Source organism: Thrips palmi, unplaced genomic scaffold, assembly GCF_012932325.1.
Source record: "Thrips palmi isolate BJ-2018 unplaced genomic scaffold, TpBJ-2018v1 HiC_scaffold_6, whole genome shotgun sequence".
Classification (NCBI taxonomy): Eukaryota; Metazoa; Arthropoda; class Insecta; order Thysanoptera; family Thripidae; genus Thrips; species Thrips palmi.
Genome location: NW_023144633.1, coordinates 5,553,263 through 5,581,235, shown reverse-complemented (window position 1 = coordinate 5,581,235; position 27,973 = coordinate 5,553,263). Strand labels below are relative to the sequence as shown.

General features: G+C 59.9%; 1 protein-coding gene across 1 annotated transcript in view; it reads right to left on the bottom strand.

Annotated features, from left to right (window-relative positions):
- Positions 1-3,888: 3,888 nt before the first annotated feature.
- LOC117651999 (KN motif and ankyrin repeat domain-containing protein 2) overlaps positions 3,889-27,973 on the bottom strand; it is a 37,550-nt gene continuing 13,465 nt past the window's right edge. The window contains exons 5-10 of the mRNA XM_034396625.1: positions 23,908-24,120; positions 20,953-21,100; positions 18,853-18,963; positions 16,913-17,125; positions 11,409-11,609; positions 3,889-4,505 (exon numbers count right to left, since the gene is read on the bottom strand). Of these exons, the coding sequence (XP_034252516.1) occupies positions 4,254-4,505; positions 11,409-11,609; positions 16,913-17,125; positions 18,853-18,963; positions 20,953-21,100; positions 23,908-24,120 (1,138 nt within the window). The 3' untranslated portion in view covers positions 3,889-4,253. The remainder of the gene's footprint in view (positions 4,506-11,408; positions 11,610-16,912; positions 17,126-18,852; positions 18,964-20,952; positions 21,101-23,907; positions 24,121-27,973) is intronic.

Here is a 27,973-nt window from a genome sequence, read left to right as displayed (position 1 = left end):
CGCGGCGGCGGCGCGAAGGCTCGATCGTCGGCGAGGTGCTCGCAATGGCGGCGGGCTGTCCTCCAATTTGTCGCTCTGAAGACCGATTCCGAGAGTCGCTCTGTTTCTCTCGCACCTATGCGGGACGCCCTTTGAGTGCGAGAGAGACAGAGCGACGAAAACGACTCTCAATCTGCTGCACGGCGTTGCCCGGCCTGCACGTCGTCGTCGTCGCCGAGGTGAAAGACATCCGCCGAATCACCCGCATTGTATCTGACAGGGCATCAAATTCGGCCGCATTGTCATCAGGTTCAACGAGTTCATCAAGGGAACCAAGATCCGTCCCTCTCACTCCCCCCGCCAGGCTTGCCATTCAATAACTCATTCGCCTCTCTCTCTCTCTCTCTCTCTCTCTCTCTCTCTCTCTCTCTCTCTCTCTCTCTCTGTCTGTCTCTCTCTCTCCTGGGACGGTACACTCGCTGTGTACATTCGGCCCGAACGCGCTTCGTTATTCTCCATTCTTTTCGCTATCTGTCCATCTATCTGTGTTCTATCTAAATGCGCATATCTATCGGCCGGCTGTGGAAAGGTCCCCCAGTTGGTGTCTTTGCACCGAAAGTGTTGGTGATCCGTCCCAAGTCAGGACAGCACGGGTGCTGCCGGAAAGCGCGCTGCAATTGTTGATTGAATTCGGACTAGAATTTTGAACTGCGAATTTCTCATCACAGTCCTGCTCCGAGGAGGCCAACACCGGCAACAAGTTGTGAATAATTTTTTGCTCCAAGTTGACAATATTGTCCCGGGGCGGAAACGCTCCTGAAATCCATTGCCACTTTGAGGGTCTGCAGGGGCTTTATTGTGCGGAAACTATTCCAACATAGATCATGCGGAGCGGGGCAGCAGCCGAGGCGAGCCGAATGGAGGCGAAGCTTTGCGAGCTTCGCAAGCTTCGCATCAAGAGCTTCCTGAGCTTCGCAAGCGACCGGCCCGCGGCCCGGCAAAGTTTGACCCAACTATTCGGTGTGTCTGCGCGGCGCGCTGCCTGTTTGGCACTGTCTTCGCGTAATAGTTAGTGCGTAGTGCCCGACTTGATTGCAAAACTCAATCAGTGGAATGAATATTCTTCTCTTCCGGTCGCCGGAGACAGAGCAGCAGCCAGCCACTCCGGACAGCTCCCAGCGGCAGCCTGCAGGGCGCGCCAGGCCACCCTGGAAAGCCCTTGACCCGGACTCGAAGGGCTCGCAGAGGGCTCCCGGAGGGCTCCCAGGGCCACACATCGATTCGGAGTCGGTGTTCAAGGGCTCAAGGGCGAAGCACCCGGCCAACGGGGCAAGCGGGGCCAGGCCCTGCCTGCAGGGGTGGCGGAGAGAGCGGTAAAGATCTCGTTTCCCATGCCCATTAAGTTTCTGCTCGGTCGGCCCCACGATCGGCCTCGGAGACCGAACGGGCGAGACTGCTGCGCGAAATTCTAGCCTTTCGGGGTAAGTTCTTCGGCGGGAACGGTGCCAGCTACGAGCACGGCGGACGGCAAAAAGCAGAACGAGCTGCACGTCATTTGAAAGGCAGTTCAACTGATCCACTCCAAAATGGGTCCGACAAATACTATTTTTAAGGCTTTCCAAGAGTACCCACCCGTTGTGAGAGAACGATTTGCCGCCTTGGATCAGACGGAATGGCCTGACTTTAGGCACCCCAGCAAATTCTAGCAGTTCCCTTCCAAACCACCAACGTATACTCTTTTCATGCGACCAACGTGGGGCCTTGATTAGGTGCTGAAATTTGCTCACGGGCCGGGGGTCACGAACCGCCGCGCTGGAAGATGCGGGCCAATGCTGGAGACGAACCCTGGCTGATGCTGGAACGCGCTGGAGTGCACTATTATTCCAGCTGACGAGACGGATTCCAGCCCACACGTGAAGAATGCCCGGGAATCTGCAGGCTGAGCCCTGTCGCTCTGTCTCGCTCGCACGCATGGCGCGGCCCACAGCCCGCGGAGGGGGGGGGGGGGGGGGGGGGGGAGGAGAGAGAGAGGGAGAGCGGTTCGCAGTAGCAGCAGTACGCCGATTGGGCGAAATTTGAGGACGCGAGCGGCGACAGACGCGTGTGGGAACATGCGGGGCGGCAAGACTGCGGGCGGGGAGGGGTGAGGGCGAGGGGGAGGGATGCTGTCCACTAAGCCGCGCGGCCACGGGGAGAGGCCAAATTAATTACTTTCATGGACTGTTGGCTGGAGAAATATTTATTTTGTATTAGTTACGCCCGTAGTTAATCTCGCTTATTAAGATGGTGCGATTGTCACCGTGCCCGCCATCGTGGCGCTGGACAGGCCCAGGCGGCGGGCCGGACCACACAGTGGGCCAGAAGACAGGCTCGGACTGGCCAGGGCAGACAGGCAGAAAAATCTGCCGGGGCCTTTGGATTTGTGACCAGTAACGTCACGAAGTTGGTCAAAAAGTGATTGAATCTCCGAAAGTAGCCGTTTTCGCTGAATTTGAGCGGCCACTGCTTCGATCTAGTAGCGGCCAACGGCCTCCCTCGACGTCCTAGTATTCTTAAGACCCTACTCTTTCATGCCCTGTATCGGGAAGACGTTGACCACAACGATTTTGCCTTTGACCGCAACGATTTAGGGACCAAAGTTGGTCAAAAAGTGGTCGAATCTCGGAAATTTGCTGATTTTGCTGACTTTGGGCGGCCACTGTGTCCAATCTAGTTGCCGTAAAAGGCCTCCCTCAACGTCCTAGTATTCTCAAGACCCTACTCTTTCATGCCCTGTATAGGGAAGACGTTGACCACAACGATTTTGCCTTTGACCGCAATGATTTTCCGACCAAGTTGGTCAAAAAGTAGTCGAATATCGGAAATTTGCTGATTTTGCTGACTTTGGGTGTCCACTGTGTCCAATCTAGTTGCCGTAAAAGGCCTCCCTCGACGCCCTAGAATTCTTAAGACCCTAGTCTTTCATGTCCTGTACGGGAAGGCTATTGACCGCAACTTGTGTGGGAGCGGCAGCCTCACAAAGTTGGTCATGAAGGGTAAAAACAATGATGATCGGGGGCCTTTTGCGGTCTTATCTGCTGGGGCCTTTTGGGGGCCAGTCCGAGCCTGCCAGAAGACCGGTGGAGGCGGCCGAAATTCTAGACGCGTTTTGAGCTCCAGAGTCGCTAAATGGGACTCGAACCGAACGTGTGACTCCACCAATGGATTGCTCTCCGAACGAGGACTCGATTGGTGGCGTCACACTCTGCGTTTGAGTCCTGTTGAGCGACTCTGTAGCGCGAACTGTTCTTTTTCAAACGGGAAGTTATTCCTGGCTAGAGGCTGAAGGATGAAGCCCTTTCTGGTCTCAAAATGAGTAAAGACAAATTCATGTCGATTTGAACTTCACGAGTTGTTGAGTGTTAGGAAGGTAAATGAGCCGTCTGGAACAATCCCTGGGGGCGGCCGGTGTGTAGCGGTAAGCAGTGTAAGCCCAGCCGAGGCTCAGCCAAGCACATTCCACAGCGCATGCTCGTGTGGAGCCTGCAGTCCGTCATGGACGTCATGGCGGACCATTGTCTCTCGAGGTGTGCCTGGTGTGGTGTCCCCGACAGTGTCCCCGACACGCACTGCGCCGCACTGCGCAGACTTACGGCACTTCGATAACTTCGCGCCGCCTCCACCGCGCAGCCGGCAGCCATGGCGTGGAGCATTTCAAAGGCCCAAGTCTGAGGACTGGCGTTCGAATCCCAGCACTTCTTTACGTTTTCCCCCTTCTCAATCTTTGTAGGAAATATGTGAAATCTTAAATTGCCATTCTCAATTTCGTATTTTGTGATTGGTTTCGCAGCCCGCCCCGAAAAGTATTGTGAGCGTGAAGGTGCTCTGAGAGTGGAAGGAAAGCAAAAGGAGAATAAAAGGAGACACGGGTAATAAATACATAAAATAAGTCTTTTATTACATAAGTCTTGGGTTTAGCGCTGCTACATTCTGGTAACGTGTTAACTGGGATTAGTTGGGGGGGGGATGTGATGGCCGTTGGTGCGTTAGTAGCGGCCTGCTTAGCGTTAGGATGTGGTCGCGACGAGCGACACAGTGGGTACAAAACTGTTGCTGGAACCAAATTAAAATTTTGACACGGTTCGGTCGGGAGCTAAAGGCGCGCGGGGACGCAGTTGGCGCTCTAGTACTTTACGCACAGTTGGACAAAATGGTTAAGTAATTTTTCGATGGAAGCAGCACAGTAAAGAGAACAAGAAGTTGTCCAGGATGTTGTTAAGAAGGGCGTTTGTTTGTTAGGGCTTGCTCCTGGGCAAGGTGTTGGGCGCCGAGGCGGTGGTGGCGCCGGTGGCGGCCTTGCGGTGTGGCGGCGGCGTGCTCGGCGGTCCGGACAGCGGCCTGGACGTCGGTGTGGTGCTGCGCGCGCGCCGCATCTTGAGCGAGTTGTAGGGCGAGCTGCCCCTCAGGAAGTGCTCCTGCGCGTACAGCAACACGCCGATGTCGCGGTGCCCGGCCTCCATGGCGATGCTCAGCGCCGTGCTGCCGTCCTGCAACAAGCGAACATCACCGTTCAAACACTTTCGAAAAACAAAACACACAACGCGTTACGTTCGTGCCGGCCTGCTGAAGTTGCCCGGCCCGCTAGTCCTGTCATTCTTTTCCGGACCGCCGGGGACTCCTCAAACTTCTGAGAAATTGCGGAAAAATTTCATTTGCCGTTGCTGGCCGGCACGGCATTCCTGGGGCGACAGGGGAGGCCGCGCCTCACCGGGGGAGGGGGCGGGGGCAGAAATTTCTCGACAATTATGAGAACGTTCCAGGCCAGAATAAGCCGAAGCAGACGCGCAGCTGCTGGAAGCGACAGAGAGAGAGAGAGAGAGAGAGAGAGAGAGAGAGAGAGAGAGAGAGAGAGAGAGGCGCCACCCTTCCCCGGGCCGCTCGCCTCCGCTGTCCGAAGGAGGTATGTGCGACTCTCTGACTCACTCGACAATAGAGTCGGCCAAATAAACTGCCATGTACTGCCTCCGCCCCCCGCCGCCCCCCCGCCGCCCCCAGCGCCGCCCCCTCGCTGCCGGGCCGTATATGTGGAAGGATCGCTCCCTTGGCGGATCGCGCAGCAGTACGTACGTCAGAGCCAGTACTGCCAACAACAGCCAGACAATAACACTTTCATCACAAGAGGTTCGAGCGCGGCGCTGGCGGCGCAGTGCTGGCAGCACTGCTTGCTGGAGTCCCGCGCTCGCCGCTCGCCGTCCCGCGTGTCAGAACGTCAGAACCGTCAAGCCACGCCGGCGTGCCGGGCTTGCCGCCATCGCGCAGTCCAGCAGACTGAGAGTCGTTTCAGTCTCTCTCGCATCCACAGGGGACGCCCCATGAGTGCGAGAGCGGCAGAGCGACGAAAACGACTCTCGGAATGATAAGTCCGTACGCTCAATGACACCGGCTGGCTCGCACCGACAGCCAGGCCGAGTCAGGCCGGCCGGCAGAGTGCTCTACATAGCGGCGCAACCGCGCCGGCCAGCAGCGGACTCCGAGGGGTCCCTCCCCGTGCGGGCGCGAGAGAGACAGAGCGACGAAAGGCTGGTTCGGGCAAGGGCGGATCCAGGGACGGGTTCAGGGGGGGCGACCGTCGCGAAAGTTGCCTACCTACAGGGGTATGTGCTACTTTTTGCCTACCTTTCAGGCGGCTTCGCCGCCTTCAGGGGGGGGCGACGCCCCCATCGCCCCCCCCTTGGATCCGCGCCTGGGTTCGGGCAGGTGTCGAGGCGCGAACAGAACAAAGGCCAGTCATGCGATAAAAGCGGCGCGGACCGCGGACTCTCGGCGGCCGAGGGAGTGGCCCCCGAACGCAACCGCCTCCGCGCCAACGCGGGGGCTCGCGAGGAGAGTCGCGGGTCGCGGTGCCCCCCGCGGGGTCGAACACGGTGGGGAGGTCACGAAGGTCACCAGGGTGGCAATGCAGCGCTGCCAGCCCCTTGGCGCGGCTTGGCGCTGCGCGGCCACCATCCAGATGGACGCCGATAATGCCGCACCCATCACGCTGTGTAATGCAGTGGGGCGGCAGTGCTCTCTCTCTCTCTCTCTCTCTCTCTCACACACACACACACACACACACTCGTGGGGCGCCCCGTGTGGGTGCGAGAGAGACGGAGGCCTTGTCGCTGGGCCTGCTGTACCGGCTGTACCGCCGTAGGTGCCGACCGGGCGAGTGGCCCGAGGCCGTGCAGGGCCGTGCAGGGCGCAGGGCAGGGCGAGGTGCAGGGGCTTTCACATTAGCGCGCACCAGGCCGGCTGCGAACTGTCGCGCCCTCTCTCTCGCACGCCTGCGGCGCGGGCCGCGAGTGCGAGAGAGACGGCGCGACTAGAATCGGAAGCAGCGTGCAGGGCGGGGCTCGACTTGGCCCCCGTGCCGCCGAGCCCCGGGGGTGCAGCGCCGCGCAGGCCGACTCCGAACAGTGTGCTGTCGTCGCTCTGTCTCTCTCGCACTCGTGGGGCGTCTCGCGTGAGTGCGAGAGAGACAGAGACGCCGTCGGGAAGCAGTGCGCCTCGGGAGCACATCAGCGCCGTGGACAAGCTTTATTGGGATGCACGCGAACACGCGCCAAATCGCTTTTTAATTCCCCTCCCTCTTTTCGACCGCCTGACGGCGCTGACGGCGCTGCCGATTGGGTACGTTCGCGATGCGCTTCGGCGCTCCGCCTGCACGCGGTCGGATTCGCGGAGGCGCCCGCCCCGAGGCGCTCCAGGGTGTGTTCCTGGACTCGACGCGCGCGAGACAAATACTGTGTGTTGAACACGGCACGGCCGCCCGGCTTTGTTTAGGGTTACCGGGTCGCGTGGTTCCATTCGACTCGATGAAGGGGGCGGTCATAAATTGTGACCGAGGGTGAGGCGGGGGAGGGGGAAGGGGTCAACGAAGGTCGAATTTCATCCCAGTCAGCAGGGTGACCGGGGCGAACGGGGCGGGCCAGGCGGGCCCATCTAACAAGCTCATTTATGCAAATTAAGATCCGGGCGGTGACCCTCCCGGCTGCAGGCTTCCGTTCGGGCCGAGCCCGCCCGGTTAGTCAGGCCGTTTGCCAAAGTTTCGCCCGGAAAGGGGAGGAAAAGAAGGCGAAATTGTTGGGGCCTGCGACGAGACACCGGGACACTCTCCCGCTTGAACCGCACGGCCCGGCGCACAGTGGGCCAGAAGACCGATGGAGGCGGCCAAAACTCTGGACGCGTTTTGAGCCCCAGAGTCGCTAACTAGGACTCGAACCGAAAGTGTGACCCCACCAATGGATTCCTCGTTCGGAGAGCAATCCATTGGTGGGGTCACACGTTCGGTTCGAGTGCCATTTAGCGGCTCTGGAGCTCAAAATGGGTCTAGAATGTTGGCCACCTCCACCGGCCTTCTGGCCCACTGTGCGCGGCTCGGTGCTGCTGCTGCAGGAAAACAGGCTGGCTATCTCTTTGGTGTCTTAAAATAAATCCCCGTGCTTTGCAAGATCGCCAGCGTGGAAGAAAGGGCAGCCCGCGCAGCCCCGGCCACCGGAAAATGAGAAAAAAGGGCGGGAGGCGCGTACGCCCTGCAAAAATAAGCACTAGCGGGGCAGCAGGGCTACCCGTCTCTCTCGCACTCACTGGCGGCCCTCGAGAGCGACGAGGACTGGCGTTACGAGCTTGCTGGACTTGCATTTGCATTCTGCGACCATGGCGGTCAGGCAGACGAGTTGCTGGAGCGTTTTCCCGGTTTTCCCCGCGTTGACGTGAGGCCCGCCACATTTCTTCCCAATTGCAAACTTTTCCCTCCGCAGCTAAAGCCCCAGCAGCAATGCCAGTTGTTACGTGCTCGGACACTTTGCCCCCGCGGGACAGTTGTTTTCTCTGTCTCTTCCCTCTTTTTTTCCCGCCGCCTCCACGAGTCCGGCACGAGTTGGACGGGACGACGCGCACCTGCAGCGCCACAGACGCAGCGCCGCTGTATGATGAAGCTGTTAGCACAGGGACCCGAGACCGCCCGAGACCCAGAGTCCCGGACCGGGGGACCACTTCCTTGAATTCGGCCACTATTATCACACCCACTTCACACTTCCGCTTCGAGTCGCTTCGAGTCGCTGCAAGCACACACTGGCCGGCGTGGCGTGGCACAGTGGGCCAGAAGGCCTGTGGAGGCGGCCAAAATCGCCCGGACGCGTTTTGACCGCCAGAGTCGCTCAATTGGGCTCGAACCGAACGTGTGACCCCACCAATGGATTCCTCGTTCGGAGAGCAATCCATTGGTGGGGTCACACGTTCGGTTCGGGTCCCATTTAGCGACTCTGGAGCTCAAAACGCGTCTTGAGTTTTGGCCGCCTCCACCGGTCTTCCGGCCCACTGTGCGTGGGCGTCCTCCAGCAGGAGGGCCGGCCAAAAGGACACCAAAACTCCCGGCCCTTCCATTTGTTTTTCCAAGAGGTTTCCAACTGTTCGACACTGTATTATTCAGTCCGGTGGCAGCGGACTAGCGAACGCCGAGGCGGACGCCCACGCCCTCGGATCACTCAGGCCGCGCGCAGCACGACTCCGACAGTGCACTGTCTCTCTCGCACCCGCGCAGACGCCCCGTGAGTGCGAGAGAGACGGAATCGCGGGCTGGCCGGCGCTGCTCAGTGCACATCGCCTCGCTCACTCCCCCTCATGCATCTTCCTCAGCCAGGGGCGGAACAGGGCGGTACGGGGCGAGGGAGTGCTGACTTGTTATCCAGACCACCAGTCACACTCCCCCTGCACCAACACAGGCACGCACTCTGACACGGGCACACGCACACACACACGCACACACACACAGAGTCACTCTAAATCCGCCCCTCCGGGCCGCCTGGGGTGCAATGCACAGTACAGCCCCGAGGGGGGCGGTGAGGGTCGAGGAGGTTGGCCGTCAGGGTCAGCAGCTCGTACTACTACAGCGGCGGCCCGTTCCAAACAGCGGTCTGTCCCTCTCGCACTCGCGGGGGCGTCCCGTTGGGGTGCGAGAGAGGCAAGCACCCTTCGGCATCGGTCCGCGGCAGGCCGGCGCGCTTCGCGCCCGAAGCGCCCGAAGCGCCCGGAGCACCCGCAGTGCGAAATGCCAGTGGCGGGGCAATAGTTTCGGCCGGCCAGTTCCAGGAACACGAACACGGCACGACAGTGTGGCCGCAAGACTCGCGAGACTCGCTAGACGGGCGGCACGACGGCCACGCCGCTATCGTGTTGCCTACCTCAACGGGGCTCAACCACGCCCGGCGCCCCGCCGCCTGCCTCGCCGCCCGAGCTTATTGTGAAATTTATGCACCCCGGCCGCGTGGCGCGCTACGTACCACGGCGTGGAGCTTGGCCTGCTCGGTGCACTTGGTGAGGCGGGGTGCTGCGAGCGCCACCACGCGAGGCGCGCCCGCCACGTTATCGGGGGCGAGCAGACCCGTGTACAACACGGCGCAGCCCGTCCGGCGGCAACACCCTCCGGGGGCAAAAGAGGGTCGAAGAGAACGCAACAACCGGTATTCGAACCCGGGCCGGGGCACAGTGGACCAGAAGACCGGAGGCGGACAAAATTCTAGACGCGTTTTGAGCTCCAGAGTCGCTGAATGGGACTCGAACCGAACGTGTGACCCCACCATGCTCTTCGAACGAGAAACCCATTGGTGGGGGCACACGCTCGGTTCGAGTCCTGTTTAGCGACTCTGGAGCTATCAACCGCGTCTCGAATTTTGGCCGCCTCCGGTATTCTTGCCCACTGTGTGGGTGCTAATACGGGCGTGCGGCCTCGCGGACGGGGGCGTGCGAGTGTGTTTCCTTTTCCTTCAGCTCACTTTACGAGGAACCCTGCAGGATGTGCCGAGAGAGCCGTTTCGGCCCGCTTCACACTGGGTTACTACGGACGCCCTTTTAGTTTCGTGTTCCAGGAGGGTGTGTTCCAGGAGGGTGTGTTCAAGGCGTGTCCCGGCACGACGCACCCCCAGGCCTGGCGCCGCGGCGGTCGCATTCCGCACTTCCCGTCTCACTCCCTCGCGGGGCGTCCCGCGGGGGTGCGAGAGAGACGGTAGTCAAGTGGCGTGTGGCACAGTGTGGGCGATTGTGGCCGGTAACAGAGTCGCCCCGCGGACGGCTGGCCGGCTGGCTCGCTGATTTACCGAGCCAGGAGTGCACTCCGGCCTGCGAGTGATTGTCCTGGTAATGGCAGGATCGACCACGGACGAGCCGAGCCTCCCCGCTTCGGCAAGCTTCGACGGGCCGTCTGTCTCTCTCGCACCCCTGCCGGACTTGCCGGACGCGTGCGAGAGAGACAGAGCGACGCCGGGATGCTGCCCGCCTGCCTGCCTGCGGGGGCGGCGACGGCCGGGGGCGGCCGGGGGCGGCCGGGGGCGGCAGAGGGGAGGGATTTTGACTTTGAGGCGCAGAGGTCAGGGGATGCTGACGTGCTATGCGGAGGGGGCGGAGCGGCGAGGCCAGATCACTGGCATGTTCCAGTGCACCAGCAAAGCCGCGCGAGTGTTTCGACATCAATGATGAAAGCGGAGCTCGCTTTCCACTTTCCCGGAGGCATTTTCTTTTTCACAGAGTAGCCAACAACGGCCTAACGGCCCAGCACAGCACAGCCTCTGTTGTCACTGCTGCGGTGCAGCCTGCCCCCAACAGTTTTATTTTACGTTTTATGCGGCCGACTTTTTATTTTGCTTTTTTCTCGATGAAAAGAGAGAGAGGGGAACGAAGTGAGGGGGTCCGTCAAAGGGCCGGCTCCACAAGGCCCTGATTCACAGCGACATCAAAACCGGCGGGAAAAAGCGGAGGGGGGGGGATGGGGGATGGAAGCAGCACACGAGCGGCCTTGTCTATCGCGGACGCGGAAACCATCGCCTGCCTCTGTTTTACATGAAGCGTGGCCGGCGAAATCACGTGACACAATGCGCAAGCGCGCAAGGGGCGCCGCACTCTTTCATTCCCTCAAAGGGCTCTCTCTCTCTCTCTCTCTCTCTCTCTCTCTCTCTCTCTCTCTCTCTCTCTCTCTCTCTCTCTCTCTCTCTCTCTCTCTCTCCCTCTCTCTCTCTCTCTCTCCCCCTCTCCCTCTCCCTCACACACACGCTTCGCGTTTGGGGAGCGAGAGAGACAGACGCACAAAGAAAACCTTTCAGCAATCCCAATGAAAATCTTATCGAACGCGCCGTGCTTTATGGGCGCGTTTTGTTCGCGGTTAGCCCGCGTGTCGAAGTTGGCACCACGCCGCTCCATCCTGCGGGCCCGGGTTCGATTCCCGACACAATCCGCACCGGGATTTCTTTTTTTAGGACCGGCGCAGGGTCTTTTTGCGACAGGCTCGACTTTTCGACTTTGCTACTAAAATGGGTCCACGCTAAACCGACTGTTTTGGTGCGGGATTTCGAGCCACTGTGACGCGAATTTGGACTGGACCGCTCTGCTGCTTTTTGGGTCATCCCAGGGAGTACACTTACGTGGTCAACGACGGTGACGTCGCAGTCGGCCTGCGACAGGAGGATCTTGATGATGTCCAGGTGGCCGTGCTCCGCGGCGCACATGAGCGCCGTGCTGCCGTCCTCGTCCTGGATGTTGACGTCGGCGCCGGCCTCCAGCAGCAGGCGCACCGTGTCCAGGCGGCCGTGCGACACCGCCAGCATCAGCGCCGTCTGCCCGTGCTGCAACAACAGAGTCGGAGGTTCAAATACCCGTGGCGAAAACTTTTTGTGGGTCGCCGTCGTCGCCACGTACGCCATTGTAGTCCCGGCGGTCGCCCGAAGTGAGTCACCTTCCGTAGCCGCACGCGTAGCGCACTAGCTCCCTGACCGCAAGGTCGCCGGTTCGACGCTGCCCCGTCCCGCCTCTTTTTCCCGCCTCGCACGCCGCGCGGGAGCGATTTACAGAATCGCTGTCGAGTGCAGCGGCATGGTGGTGAAACTCCCTAGTGTACCTCACCGCATAAATTCCCCCATTTTAAAATAGATGGAACAGGTGGAGCGAGTAACGCGGAAGGTAGAGGAGGACAGCGAGGCAGGGGGCTGATTCCGCACAGCGCTCTGTCTCTCTCGCACACCTGCAGACCGCCCCTTGAGTGCGAGAGAGACAGAGTGGCGAAGCGCTGTTCAGAGTCAGCCTGCAGGGCAGCCAGGCAGGGAAATGCACGCGGAGAAGGGAAGGGGATCAAGCCGGCAGGCAGCCGGGCGGGCTGGCGGGCAGGGGGAGTGCTGCGGGGGATACATGGACGTGTGCTGTTCCTGACGCTAAGCCCGGTACGGGGGTGGCAGCCCGGCCTGGAGCCCGCCCTGGAGCTTGGCCTGCCTGGTGGAGCACGAGGCGGCGTGGCGGCGCGCTGAGCGATTTACCCCGTCGACACCGTTTTGCGCTGCTCTTGCGCGGCCTGGCGTGGCCTGGCGTGGCGGGGCGGGGCGGGGCGCGGCGCGAGGTGACATGAGGCTGTGTCCTTGCGCAGAGAGCCGCTCTCCGGCGACGCTTCGCGACGCGGGGCCGTACCTGCCGCGGCCTCGGCGCCGAGATACGCGATTGCCAGCCCGGCTGGCCGCCTGGCCGCCTCCGCCATGCAGGCTGCGCACAGTGGGCCCGGTAGAGGCGGCCAAAGCCCTAGACGAGTTTTGAGCTGCAAAGTCGCTAAACAGGGCTCGAACCGAACGTGTGACCCCACCAATGGATTCCTCGTTCGGAGAGCAATCCATTGGTGGGGTCACACGTTCGGTTCGAGTCCCATTTAGCGACTCTGGAGCTCGAAACGCGTCTGGAGTTTTGGCCGCCTCCACCGGTCTTCTGGCCCACTCCCGTTTAAAAATGATCTTGCCCGAAATCGTGCCGGATGACGGCAGGATTTCGGGCATGCCCGGCCGGCACGCCCGAAATCCGCCCCGAACCAGGAGTCCGGGCTTGCCGAAAAATGATCATTTTGTTGGAAAACAAACCGATTTTCGGCAATGCCGGACGCTTGCCGGGCATGCCGAAAACGTGCCGAACCGTCCCTCCCATTAAGCTGCAGGGGAGGGGGAGGTACCTGGATGGCGGTGCCCATTCAGTCTCGCACACAGGCACACTCGTACACACACAGGCTCACATTTACACACTCACATACACACACACGTACACAGAAAGCTGAAGGAGAAACACTGGTTAGTATTGGAACCCAGGACGACCGTCTTTGTGGACCGAGACGCTGCCAACTGCACCACGGAGGAGACCTGGGGAGGAGGCCTCAGGCTCCCGATGCCTTCCAGCGAGCTCGCTCGACCCCGAGCGGCACTGGAGGGGGCGGGGGAGACACGCTGCTGGCGGAGGAGCACGCGGCGAGCCCTGTGTCTTGACGAATACGTAACCCCCGCGAGACTCTTGGGTTACTCGCGGAGAGCCCCTCGACTTTTGGACAAGGTGCGTGGGTTGAACTGGGCACTTGGATCTAACAACAGACTTAGTGAACGTGAGCGTAGGTACTGGAGCACTGCGTGTGGTAGTCAACCCGCGGATCCAGGCCCACTGGAAACCCAGGTCTGAGGCTCCCAAACCCGGTTATTGGGGTGCTGGCTCTTACACGCAAACCCGGTTCTTCGCTTCCTTATAATCCACGTACTCGAAGTACCCTTGCCCCGCGGCTCATTTTATTGAGAGCCCTATAGACTAGGATGCAAGCTACAGTTACTGCTAAGGCTGTTAAGCATCAGAAGCTCAACGGATTCAACTGCATTCATTCAAGTACCCGTATCAAAGTGTTCAATTTGATTGTAGATTTGTTCAGTCAAAGAATTAAAAATTGTCCTACAAACATCTCGTTTGCACGGAATTTTCTAATTTTTCACGCCGGTTTTGATAGACTTGGTACTTAAGAGAGAATTTCACTATTTTAACTTTTCAATTTTGTACGCAGGTCAAAGACATTAACTTGACACTTCTTTGATTAGGGTCTCGATGCGGGGCGCATGCCCAGGCATGCCCGGAATCATGCCGAAAGGCACGGGCACGCCCGAAATCCACCCGGCCGGGCAGCGGTCGGGGTCGCGGTACGATTCCGGGCCGCCCGCGACACCGGGGCTCATTTCGGGCTTGCCGCGTGCCGGCGGCGGGTGGATTTCGGGCTTGCCGAGCGCATTTAGGCATCATTCAGGGCATGCCGGACACTTCGGCATCATTTCGACATCATTTCGACACATTCTCGGCACGATCTTTTTTAAACGGGCTGTGCTGCGCTGGCCGCGCCGGGCTGCGGGGCTGCAGGCGTCTGACATGGAAAGTGCCGACATGCCAAGTGAAGTGCGGGCTGGCGAGGCAGGCAGCCCTGGCAGCCCGGCTGGCTGGCTGGCTGGCACATTGTCGGCAGTGACATTGACCCGCGAGAAGTAAAGGGATGCGAGCCGAGCAGGTCGCTGCGCGTGCCCAGCCGCGCCGGACAACGCAGCCAGAGCCGAGCCGAGACGAGTGGTATCGATCAGCAGTCCGCACCACTCACGGCACTCACGGCGCGCCGGCCAACACGGCCAGCACGGCCAAGGCGCGGCGAGGCGCGCGGCAAGGCGAGAAACATAAGGTGGAAGTCATAATGGCGCGCTGGACAAAGCGGCCTCACCGCCCGCCTTTTTTCAGGCGATTGGAAAAGTGACCCAGTTTCTCACGGTGGCGCGCGGTGGCGTACGGTGCCGCGGCGACATTGCGATACCGCGGCGTGCTGTTCCGCGCGGCCTTGACTCGCCTTGCTTGCCGCGCGCGATCTCAACGTCAGAACGTCACTCAGCAAGGCGGTGGCGGTGGCGGTGGCAGCGCCGCAGCGGTCACTGGAGGCAGCCGGACTCCAGCGCCACTCCAGCATACTTGCAGTGCAGTGGGTCGCCACAGGGACTCCAGGAAAGTATTCCAGCGAGGCCCCTGGAAGGTCGCAGTGAGACTCAACAAAGTCCTGCTCCAGCAGCGTAGACCCGGTTGACTCTCAAACAATTGCAAGAGAGACTCCGAAAAAAATCCACTTCGAAAATGCGTCTCGAAAGCGAAACCGCTCCGAAAAGTGTAGCCACGTGGAGGCTGCGCGGCAAAGTTCGAACAACGAGAGGACTCCAAGCAAGCATGGCTCCAGCGCTCCGGCCGGGAACATGCCTGTGAAATTCCAGGGAGTCTCCAGCGAGACTCCAGCGACTCCAGCGCGGCACCGCACGCCGTATTTCATCTTCCATTGTACAGGCCATTTCAATTGCTGCCTGGGGCGGGGCGGGGGGCGGGGCGGGGCGGGGCGGGGCGGGGCGGGGGGCGGGGCGGGGGCGAGGGGGGGCGGGGCGGGCGGCGGGGGGCGGGGCGGGGCGGGGGGCGGGGCGGGGCGGGGCGGGGCGGGGCGGTGGCACCGCGCCTTCTGGGTGGCATACCGTCATCTGGAGGCCGCCGCCGCAGCGCCACGGCGCGGCCACGGCCAGGGCCTGCAGCGGGGCGGACGGGGTGAGCGAGGCCACGTCGACACGGCGAATGACAACGTTCCCACGGCCAGCACAGTGCCGGCACAGTGCCGCCACCCCGACCGCCGATAACTCCACCCCCACCCCGCCCCCAAACCATCGCAACTTGAGCGTAGTGGACAAGCGCCGCCACAAACTTGGGGCATAGCCCGGCATAGCCCGGCACCCGGCATAGCCGCACCCGCGCACGCCCTGCCGCCGTGCCGTGCCGTGCCGTGCCGTGCCGGCCAGGTCAGGTGCAGGCCGAAGGATGGGGCGGCAGGGCAGCAACGGCAGTAAACCCTCAGAGCCCTGGGCACGGCCAGGCATGCCCTGGGCAACACACCGCCCTCTCGCAAACTCAAGGTGCCGCCCTGCAGCCCCGCTCCGCCTCACGGCCACACCGCGGCCGACGGCTGCCCACTGCCCATCAACTATTCAACTATTTCAATGACGCCACTCCCCCCCCCCACTTTCCCGGCCACTCACGCGACACATTCCATTAGCCGACTAAAGGCAAAATAGGGCTGAAAAGTTTATCCGGCCGATCGAAGCGACACGCGCCGCGCGAAGATAACTTTACAGTAGAGAGGCCGTCGCACAGTGGGCCAGAAGACCGGTGGAGGCGGCCAAAACTCTAGACGCGTTTCGAGCTCCCGAGTCGCTAAACAGGACACGAACCTAGCGTGTGACCACACCAATGGATTCCTCGTTCGGAGAGCAATCCATTGGTGGGGTCACACGTTCGGTTCGAGTCCCACTAAGCGACTCTGGAGCTCAAAAGCGCGTCCTGGATTTTGGCCGCCTCCGCCGGTCTTCTGGCCCACTGTGCGCTGATAACTTTACAGTGGAGCGGCGGGGCGGGCAATATGCGTTGTGGAGTATGACAGTGGCAAGTCAAGTTTCAAGGAGGGCTGCCCGGTGCCCGGCCGGTGCCCGGTCTCCCTTCTCCCTCGGCTGTCGCCCGGCCCTCGGCCCGGCCGCTCTAATTTTGCAAGGCAAAACGAAACGGGTCCCTCTGCTGACACTTTATGTGCCCACAGCTCGGGCAGGCCAGGGCTGCTGCCGGGGCCCCGGCCAGCGAGCCAGCAGCGCTCGACTCCACACGCTCACACTCACACGGGGATGAAAATCTACTGGAACCTGCCATGCACTCCCCTCCTCGCCGTGCCTGTCGGGTGTGTCTGTCTCTCTCGCACCGCAGCGGGACGCCCCATGAGAGCGAGAGAGACAGAGCGCGGCGTAGCAGTGCCGTGGAGTGGAGGACGCAGTGCAGTCGCTGCCCGCACAGCAGGCCCACCTCGAGCTCCGCGCACTCCGCGTGCACGACTAGGCCCTAATTAGAGAGCCAGGCGACGAACCGGCGAGGCGGCCTCAGCGGCCGCACGACGCCGAGAGTAAAATCGGGCGAAAAATGACATGGCTTCACACGCGCGGACACGCGGTGGGAACGGCCGGGCCGAGTCGCTGCATCTCCCTCGCACTCACGGGCCGCGCCGCAGGGCCGCAGGGGTGCGAGAGAGACAGACGCTTACCTGCTTGGCGCGGGAGTTGACGTCGGACAGGTGGAACAGCCTCCGCACCACGTGGCGGTGGGTCTCGGTGCGGATCTGCGCCAGCGACACCAGCATGACGGCCGTGTAGCCAGCCGTGTTCATGATGTCCACGTTGCACACCTTGGAGTCCAGCAGCACCGACACCACGTCGAAGTTGCCGTGCGACACCGCGTAGTGCATGGCCGTGTTGCCCTGGAGAGAGAATCAGATAAAAACGCCATCAGTGTAATGACCGTGGGTTCAAATACCCGTGTCCGCGGCTCGTTTTTTTGTCGTTGTTTTTTTCCTGCGGTGCGCGCGGACGGCTAGCGCCTGCGGGACGGCGGGTAGGCCACCCACACGGCGCGGCCTCGCAGCGGGCAGGCAGCGCGCTGCCTCCGAACGGCGCTCTCTCTGTCTCTCTCGCACCCCCGCGGGACGCGCCACGAGTGCGAGAGAGACAGCGCTGCCCGGAGCGTGTGAGTGGATAAAGGTCGGAGGTCGGGACGCCGCATTCCACTGCGAGGCAGCCGGGGCGGCCGGGGCGCCACACCCATCCCTATTTGTGGCAGTCGGACAGTTGGGCGGTCGGACAGTCGGACTCGTGGAAAAGCAGCGCTGACCGCCGGCCAACCCCTGCCTGCCTGCCTTTGCGCCCCCCCCCCTCCCCTCCCCCGCAGGCCGGCAGGACTTTGCGACCAAGACTGGGCTGCTGCTGACCATCAAACGCCAGGAATTTGCATGAGTTGCCATCCCGACTTGAGTGGCGGCCTGCCGGCCTGGCGGGGGCGAAAGCGTTAGGGGCGGTGGCGCGGCGTGGCACGGCGTGGCGTACCTCAATTTGCAAATAAGCTGCCGGGCCAGCCAAGTCGTAGTACCGATATTCCGAAAGAAAGCGCCGCCAGGTCACTGTGGTTACATAGGTAACTACGGCGCCGAGGAGAACAGGACCGAGGTTTTCGGGGAGGGGCAGGGGGAGGGAAGGGGCAGCCCGACTAAAAATTCAGTAGTGACAGCGACGCCAAAGTGGCTAACCAGGACTCGAATCGAGCGTGTGACCCCATCAATGGATTCCTCGTTCGGAGAGCAATCCATTGGTGGGGTCACACGTTCGGTTCGTGACCCATTTAGCGATTCTGGAGCGCGTCTAGAATTTTGGCCGCCCACTTGCAGTCCCTGCAGTTCGTGGGCCCGGGCAAGGGTCCTAGCCCTTCTAGCCCTTGGCCCTCCTACCGCCCTCTTAATCCCTAATCTTAATCTCCAGAGCCTGCCTCCAGCACGCCTCCAGCACGCCTCCGGCAGGGCCGAGACCCGGCCGGCCGGGCGCCCGATCAGATGATGGATGAAGCATTAGCCAAAATGGGGCGCACGTTAGTCAATTGGCTAAACACGGCTGAGCACGCAATGACACCTGGCTACCCCGGCTACCTGACCCAGCCAGCGGGGCAGCGCAAACGAGCAGCCCGGGATCGATACCCAGCGGTGATAAAAACACAGGAAGCACTTCCAGAGTACACCCTGCCAAGTGAGACGGTAGAATTGCCACAGCCGCCTCCCACAGTGAATCGGACAGCTTGGAACAGATAAAGTCTGCAAGCGCGCCGAAAACACGTAGAAAATATAAAAAAATGGCATTTTGAAAGTTATATTTTTAATTTTAAAAAGTCGTAGGCCCGACTAGAAAAAGGTCAAACGGCAGCGGAAGTCGGAAAGTCGGAGGGGAAAAAATGAGCTGACGCCCCAACAACGTGAACCCCTCTGGTGGCGTGTCCCACACTTTAAAAAATGAATCGCAATCGCGTGTCCCACTTATCTTGAGTGACAAGCCTTCATCGCTAACTACACTACACGAGGGTCACACTCACAGTCCAGTATCGACTCGCTCGAGACATCGATTGTGCCGCTTCGAGCTTCCCGCTTCCACGCGTGAGAGTACTTACGCTGTTGTCCGTCATGTTGATGACATACTCCAGCAGGCCGGTCGATTTGAACTCGAAGTAGTCCAGGTAATCTTCCACCTCGAGCGGGTCGGCCGATTTGGTGCTCGATACCTGCCGACACGAAACGGAGTGCTGTAGGTGGAGTCGTACGAAGTGTATACACACCGCATCGCACTGCAGTCATTATATCTGAATCAACAACACACTCGGGGGAGAGGCAGACGGTCGATTGAAACGATTGACACGCTGTAGGTTGTTTCAAAGCTGTCCCTAGATAATTGAGAAATCGGGTAGAATTTCTTTAAAAATTCATACTGAACATATATTTTGGCGTGGTAGGTTCTTTTTATACCGTACCTCTTTATTCATTTGCATCCATTTAACATTTTTTTGCAAGCTGTTCCCCGAAATCAAACGTCCCCCGTCGCCACCACAACGAAAATGACAAAGTCGCGTCCCCGAAGAGCGGACAGCCGAGCGATCCGGAAGGTCGGCTGGTCGCTCTGTCTCTCTCGCACCCCTACGGCGAGCCGCGCGAGTGCGACAGAGACAGAGCGACGACTCTTCTGACTCGCTGCGCAGCGAACAGCGCAAAGCCTGCTGCGGCCGAATGGCCTAATGCAAAGCAAATGTATTCGCATCCCGCGCCGCGCCGCGTCCACAACAACATCCCCATGACGCACGAGCAGCGTATTTCTGGGCGGTGCAGACGGTCGCTCCATCTCTCTCGCTCCCGTGGGGCGCTGCCGGCGTTGCGCGGGGTGCGAGAGAGACAGACTGCCCCGCTCGGCATCGGCCCGCCGGCGGTGAGGGTAATAGAGCGATGTTCGCGGGGGGTTGACAAATCCGCGGCGCGACGCGCTGTGACGTTGTGACGCCGAGGCGTCTCTAAGCGATTCATATCGAGTGCGGAAACGGGGCAAAAGAGGGGGGGGGGGGTCTGCATGCAAGAGGGGTGCGACGGAGAGCGCGCTAAATGGAGAGAAACATGCAGATGGCAAACTTCCTGCTGCAAGACTCATTGCCTGTGCTTGCCTTCGGCTCGGCGGCCTTTGGCGGCTGGCGTAGGCAAAAGCAGGGAGAAGCAGGCAAAAACAGGCCGAAGCACGACCCGACTCCGCCGTCGTGCGCAACAGTCGCGGCGCTGTCAGTGGCCTAGTCACTGGCACGAATGAACGCAATCGGAAAGGCGCCGACGCGGGGCAGCCTGCAGGCTGGCACTCCGCCATGGCACTCCGATTCCGAGCATCGCCGTCGTCGCTGTCTCTCTCGCACTCGCGTGGATTGCCGAGTCGGTGCGAGAGAGACAGAGCGACGAAGCGCTGTGCGGAATCAGTCGGTAGGGCAGCGCGACACGGCAGTGTGCGTGACGACGTCTTTAGGGCGCCCGGGCGGCCAAGGAGAGAGAGAGAGACAGAGAGAGGGAGAGACACGCGAAGGAAGAGGGAGGGAGAGAGACGGCAATGATGATGATGATGATGATGATGGGGTAAGCGCCCCAAACTGCCACCGCCCATTAGACCGCGGGGGTGTTCGCTTTAAAAACTAACTCGGACGACGACAGAATGGACCGGCGTAGCCAGGCGCAGCCCCGCCGGGGATATTTCCCGCCACCGAGAGGGAAAATTCCCGCCTCGTGACAGGCGACGTCCCGTCACCCCTCCTGAAACGCGATTTGCGAGCAAAGTTACTGGTGTCGACGTCGATTTAGAAAAAAACTCGGGTAAAATTGTTGGCTTTTTCCCGCACGGTTTTTAAAATAAAATTTAAAACTTTCCCGCGGCGGGGAATAATTTTTCATCCGGGCTGCCGCGGCTGGCTCGCCAAGGGTGGCAGGAAATTTGATGAATGCGGCCCGGCCAGGCGGTGTCTGGCAGGCCTGGCTCAAGGCTGGGCCGCAGGGCCGGGCCGCCGGGCTCCAACCCCTACGCATATAGTGCGCCCACCGGGCCGCCTTGAAAAGTTTGTCAAAGTTAATTATTCACTCGGCGAGCCTCCCGCCACCCCGCCACTCTGCGGCGGGTAGGCTCGGCCGCTCCGCCCGCTTCGCCCGCCTCCCCGGCTTAGCCCTGCACCTGTTACCGCTGTTACCGCCGTTACCTTGAACCACTCCAGCTGCACGACGTTGAAGGCGTTGCGCAGCTCCTGCGGCACGGCGCCGGCGCGCGCCGAGGGTGGCGTCTCCCGCAGCTGCAGATGGTCGTCCAGAACTTTGAGCGCGGCGCGCATCTCCTTGGACGGCTCCGACCTGCAACAGTATCACGCGCAATGCCATCATCTGTAGTATCGGCAAGGAGGAACTAGAACAGCGGTTCCCAACCTTCGGTTCGCGACCCCAAATTTGTAACAAAAAATTTCCGCGACCCCCAGGAAAGATTTCGCGACCCCACGCGACCCCTCCTTTAGCATGCCTTTGTTACGGAGTGTGATTATCTGCCATAGTTTGGGAGCAGTATTGCCGCAAAGTTGATCAAAACGGCCACAAATGTCTTTTAAAAATCGTGTTTTGGGCCGACTTTAAGCAGCCTTTGCGTCTGATCCGAGGCGGTATTTCGTCCTCCCTCAACGGGCATTTGGTCTTTGGAGCTTCCTTTAGCGTGCCTTTCTTACGGAGTGTGATTATCTCCTTTAGTTTGGGAGCTGTATTGTCTCAAAGTTGATGAAAACAGTAAAAAATGCCTTTGAATGCCATTTTGATCCACTTTGAGACAATACTGCTCCCAAACTAAGGCCGATAATCGCACTCCGTAACAAAGGCATGCTAAAGGAAGGTCCAAAGACCAAATGCCCGCTGAGGGAGGACGAAATACCGCCTCGGATAAGACGCAGTTGCTGCTTAAAAGAGGCCTAAAACACGAGTTTTCAAAGGCATTTTCGACCGTTTTGAACAATTCTGCCAGCCGGGAAACAGCCGCGACTCCAGGTGACCCCAACCACCTCGCCGCGACCCCTCGAAATTTTTTCGCGCCTGCCTGCTCGTCCGTCCGCTCGCCCGCCATCGATTGCGCTGGAGCTGTCGCGACAAAACTCGCAAACATGCGCCATCTAGACATGCGGCCGGGACAGCCGACAGCCCGGCGGCTCCCCGGAGAGTCCTGGAGACTCTAGAAGCGGAGGACGGACGACCCCCGTCCCCGTCGGCGTCACCTCGCCTCCTTCGCGCGACAGTACGCTTTTCTGAAGCGCGGCAAACCGAAACCGGACGCTCGGTGCGGTGCTTGGCTTCGGCGTGGCTTTGCGCTTCGCTCAAGTCCCCGACGGGCCCCGACGGGCACGCGAGATACGGCGGAGTTTCATTGCCGCGGTGGTCGGGCTGCCCTGGGCTGCCCTGGGACGTCCCCGCTCGGAATGAGGGTCGGTTTGCTATGACCAGTTTGGCCGCAGATTGCCACGGGCCGGCCCCCCTGCAGGGCCAGGCGGGGCCTGCCTGCCAGGAGGAGCTACACTGGGCGCGGGGTGACATCACACCGGCGGGGGGAGAGGGAGAGGCAAGGGAGAGGGGGAGAGAGAGAGAAAGAGAGGGGGACGGATCACATATCTTGAGAATGAAGTTGACCCTTCCCTGGCCAGCCGTCGCCAGTTCCATCATCGTGACAGGGTGCCACAAAAGCTCGCGCACCCCCCGCCCCGCCAACAACAACAAGTCCAACAACAACGAGAGGGGCCCTAACGGGCCAAACGGAGCGAGCATTGGGCCGCGGTAGTTGGCGCCCTGATTCCCACCCACACCTGACCGGGGAGGGGCGGGGAGAGGGAGGGAGAGGGAGGGAGACAGAGAAATTGGCCGGCGTCCACGGGGGCTGCTGGCTAACTGGCTAATCCGCCGGTGGCTAATCCACCAGCGGCTGATCCAGCCGTCCGCCAGTGGCCACAGGCGCCACAGGCCACAGAGGTCGGCCCGGCCGGGCGACCTGCTGTCCCGGCCTGGCGCTGGCGGCACCGAAATACCTTCCGGGTCACACGTGGTGTGAAAGACACCGTTTTAACCCCCACGAGAAGGACTAGTGGGGGGAGGTTCCGGATTCAGAGCAGAGCCGGGCAGGCGGTCAGCCCAACGCCCCGTGAAGGTAGACAGCCCCGAGATTATCTCCACCGCAAGTCTTTTCGTCGCTCTGTCTCTCTCAACCTTGCGCCGTGCTCAACGAGTGCGAGAGAGAAAAGCAGCAGCGCTCGGCGTCCACCCGCAGAGAGAGTGAGAGAGACAGAGGCTGGCCTACCTCCTGGGGGCAGCAGCGCGCACTCACTCGACACACTGCTAAGCTGCACTGCCGGAACGGGAACCCCTTTCCTTTTCGGATCGTCTGCCGCGCACTGCCGCGCACTGCCGCGCTGCCAAGCCAAACCGAGCGTGGCGACGAAGAATAGGGTCGCGAAAACGCCACCGGGCCGCGCGCCACCGCCTCACCACACCACACCGCCCCGCGCACGCCGTCCCGGCCGTCCCGGCCTGCTTCAGTGCTTGCCCGGGGCACGACACGGGGTAGGCTGGCACGCCCCGGGGGGTGAGGGGGGGCCTTAATTACGGAGGGGGGGCTTAATTTCATGCAGCGTGCCCCCCACACTGAGGCGAGAAAGGAACGCAAGAATGTCCAACGGGCCAGGGGCGCCAGGGGCGGCGGAGGGGAGGGGTTGGCGGGCAGGGGGAGGTTGAGGCCGCGGGGGTGCGCGAGGGTTATTAGGGCGGAACACACCGGCAGACAACGAGCAGCCCGCCCGCGCGCGCGCCAATGTTTTCGTATAATAAATGAAAATTCTTGGCCGAACTTGAGAAATCTTGCCGCGTTTCCGTAAGGGGAATCGCAGCAGCGGCCCACCCACATGTGTCTTGAAATTTTCCGAGAAACCGATCCTGCGACCCCACCAATGGATTCCTCGTTCGGAGAGCAATCCATTGGTGGGGTCACACGTTCGCTTCGAGTCCCGTTCAGCGACTCTGGAGCTCAAAACGCGTCTAGAATTTTGGCCGCCGGTTGTCTGGCCCACTGTGCGGCGGCGCCACACTGGTTGTCCGCGAACCGGATCCGCCCGGGGCGTGGTCGGCCACAGTGTACTCACTTTATCCGCGGCTCGGTGCGGATGGGCTCGAAGCGGGGCCGCTGCTCGTCGTTGTCGCTGTCGCCGTCGCCGTCCTCGGGCCGCGCGTTCTCCTCCTCGGACTCGTTGTGGTGCTCCAGGTGGCGCGCGCCGCCGGCTGCCGGCTGCCGCTTCGTCGTCGTCGCCGTCGCCGTCGTTGTCGTCGACGGCGTCGCTTCCGCCCCGGGCAATTTCCTGCGCCAAACAACGTAAATTGCATGAAACGCGCGCCAATGCAGAGCGACGCAGCGCGACGCAGCGCGCGCCTCCCCCTCCCCCTCCCCAGCGCCACGCCTCGGCACTAAAACAACCTATTTACAGGTGGGCGGCGCGGCGCGAACGGCGGAGCGTCGTCGGTGCGCGCCGAGGCGCCTTTCACGATTGCAGATGTCATGGACGCGGCGCGGCCGGGGACAGGACGGCCGGCACGGGGGCAATAAAATCTAGAGCAGCATCCTAAAGACTCAAAGGCAGCAGCCCTGGGAGGGGCGGGGCGGGGCGGGGCGGGGCGGGGCGGGGCGCTCGCCAAACACAAGGACCCTTTCTCTTGGCCGAGGCACCGAGGCAGCGGCTGGACGTCGAACAAACGATCGGATCGCGTCGGAAACAACACATGGCGCCCCCCAGTCGCGGGCCTGCCTGGGCCTGCCTGGGCCAGCCCGCCGGAAGTTCGTCTCGGACATGTTTTTTCTGGGCGACCGTCTCTCGCGTGCGTCTGGCCGCCGTCCGTCCCGTCCGCGGGTTCGAGTACCGCTACCCGACTCAGAATTACGGCGGCAAAAAATTGAGACCGCGCTCGATTCCAAATCGCCTCGCTGCTGATTGGTGGGCGCCGCGGCGCCGCCCTCGGGACGAGTGATGAGGAACCCGACCCGACCCGACCCGGAGGAGTTCGGCCTTCGGGTCAAGACGAGACAATGGCACGGCCAGGCGCACCCAGGCGGACATACCCCGCGCTCTCTCCGAGTCGCGGGGTAGAGACGCACATCGATCGCAGGGACCGAAGTCCTGCAGGACTGACTTCGTCACCTGTCCCTTGCGAGCCAGTGACTCGAACACGGGGCACTTTAAGGCCAGCGAGCGCCTGGCGGGTAGGCCGTCCCGGACGCGGCGCTGCCGCCGGGACGGCCTACGCTGCGAACAGGACGGGGTTCGCCTCGCCTCGCCTCACCCGCGGGCCGCGCATTAGAATTGTAATCCGTTTCCTTCCTGTTTTTCGTTTTTCACGCAAACATGCTTTTGTGCCGCTCCTTTACTTTGGAAATCCAGGTCGTTGTTTGACGTTGTTCGTCGCTGTACACGTCTCCGCGACTCGGGGCCTCGGAGCAGCGCAGTCATGCAGCCCCGCCGTGTTGTGCGTCAGTCGGTGCGTGGGATGGGTCCGGCCGCTTCGCCGCTTTGCCGCTTTGCCGCTTTCGAGTTGGGAAACAGCGTCACTTTCGATTCCCGAAAGCCCCGCCCCGCACTAATGGCCGTTCGCAAAGACGGAGAAAGGGGCGGGGGACGAGAGGGAGAGAGAGAGAGACAGAGAGAGAGAGAGAGAGAGAGAGAGAGAGAGAGGGGGGGGAGAGAGAGAGAGAGACTGCTGCGACACGTCACGGCGAAGCGATGACAATCGGACCCTGTTGCTGTCAATCACAGCGGGTCATTCGACGTGCGCGCCACGGCCAAAGAGAGAGACAGAGAGTAGAGAGGAGGAGGGAGAGAGAGAGAGAGAGAGAGAGAGAGAGAGAGAGAGAGAGAGAGAGAGAGAGAGACGCGGCGCGCAGCTCGCCGTGGGGCCACGGTGGTGTGGAGGCAGCGGCTCTCGCGCTTTTGGACGGTGAATCGGCCCTACCCCTCCAGAGCCCCCTCCCCTTGTCTTCACTGCACACACACGGTGAGTGGCTTTTGACCGGCGCAGCAGCTTCCAGCTTCCACCCGGCCTGGAGCAGCGCTACGGCAGGGATGGAAGGGAAGGGAAGGGAAGGGAAGGGAAGGGAAGGGAAGGGAGAGAAGGGGATGGTTCTCCGATGGCTGGAGGCTGCCGGGCTGGCTAGGCAGCCCAAATTTTTTTCATAAAGAGGCCCTCACTAGGAAGACTCCCTGTAAAATTTTTTTCCCAATCGGACCAATAGTTTGGGAGAAAATGACAAAAAACCATTTTCACCCTTTTTAGCGCAATTTAAGGTTGAAAAATTTCAAAGTCCCAAAATGCTGCTAAATTAAGGTCCCACTTCCCCAATGCTTTTCTTATTTAAAAAAGCATATTAAAAAGTAATTTTGAGCCACTTTGGAGTCAGCTGACTTTACGTGTTACCCCAATCGTGTAACATTATGGGAAATTTTTAAACGCAATTTTCATTTCTCAAATACTCCGACTCAGAACTGGACCGAATCAGGCCCAAAGCATCCTATATAGCCCTAAGAAAATATCCCAAGTAGTCGTAAAAAATATATTTCATTTGTGGATTCTGGAGCTGACTTTATAATTTTAAAGTCTTTGAAACTCGATGAATTAACTGTTTTGGACTCAGATGCATATTTTCTCCATCCGAACAACTCAGATGGAGCTCAAAACAGATTCTTAACTTCAAGAAACTTTCTCTTTTTTGTAAATGAGCCCAAACCACCTGGGGGAAGGGGTAAAAATTTCCCTCACAAAAAATTCCACTGCTTTCCGGCAAAATTCCTAAAATGTTACTCGATTAGGGAAAACGCTTAAAGTCAGCTGCCTCCAATGTGGTTTTTGACATAGCAAAAACATAAAAAATCTGTTTTTGGATAAAAGAAATAAAATGAACACCAAAAAAAATAATGTTTATCTGATGAGACAGACCCTTTACCTTATGCTGGAAATGATTTTTTTCAGAGGGGAACCACTTACTATAAATTACCTTGTTTTCTTCTGGTGGTCATGTAATTGCTTTTATCAAAAGACAGATTTTTGATGCTTTTTTTGCTATGCCCAAAGCCATATTGGAGGCAGCTGTTAAAGCGTTACCCTAATCGAGTAACATTTTGGGAAAATTTGCCGGAAAGCGTGGAATTTGTTGTGAGGCAATTTTGACCCCTTCCTCCAGGTGGTTTGGGCTCATTTACAAGAGAGAAAGTTCTTTAAGTTATGAATCTGTTTTGAGCTCCATCTGAGTTGTTCGGATGGAGAAAATATGCATCTGAGTCCAAAACAGTTTTAAATTTATCGAGTTACAAAGACTTAAGATTATAAAGTCAGCTCCAGAAACCACAAATGAAATATATTTTTGACGACTACTTGGGATATTACTTAGGGCTATATAAAGGGTGCTTTGGGCCTGATTCGGTCCAGTTCTGAGTCGGAGTATTTGAGAAATGAAAAATTTCGTAAAATTTCCCATAATGTTACACGTTGGGGTAAAACGTAAGTCAGCTGACTCCAAAGTGGCTCAAAATTACTTTTTAATATGCTTTTTCAAATAAGAAAAGCATTGGGGAAGTGGGACCTTTAAATTTTGCAGCATTTTGGCACTTTGAAATTTTTCAACCTTAAATTGCGCTAAAAGGGTGAAAAAGGTTTTTTGTCTTTTCTCCCAAACTATTGGTCCGATTGCAAAAATATTTTACAGGGAGTCTCTCCTAGTGAGGGCCTCTTGATGAAAAAATTGGGAGGCCAAAACTCCACATTGACCCGGAAAGTTGATTTGGTTTGAGAAAGAATGCATCCCTTTCTCTTGGCCGAGGCACCGAGGCAGCGGCGGGGCGTCGAAAAAACGATCGGATCGCGTCGGAAACAACACATGGCGCCCCCCAGTCGCGGGCCCGCCTGGGCCTGCCTGGGCCAGCCCGCCGGAAGTTCGTCCGGACATGTTTTTTTTGGGCGACCGTCTCTCGCGTGCGTCTGGCCGCCGTCCGTCCCGTCCGCGGGTTCGAGTACCGCTACCCGACTCAGAATTACGGCGGCAAAAAATTGAGACCGCGCTCGATTCCGAATCGCCTCGCTGCTGATTGGTGGGCATCGCGGCACCGCGGCGCCGCCCTCGGGACGAGTGATGAGGAACCCGACCCGCCCCGGAGGAGTTCGGCCTTCGGG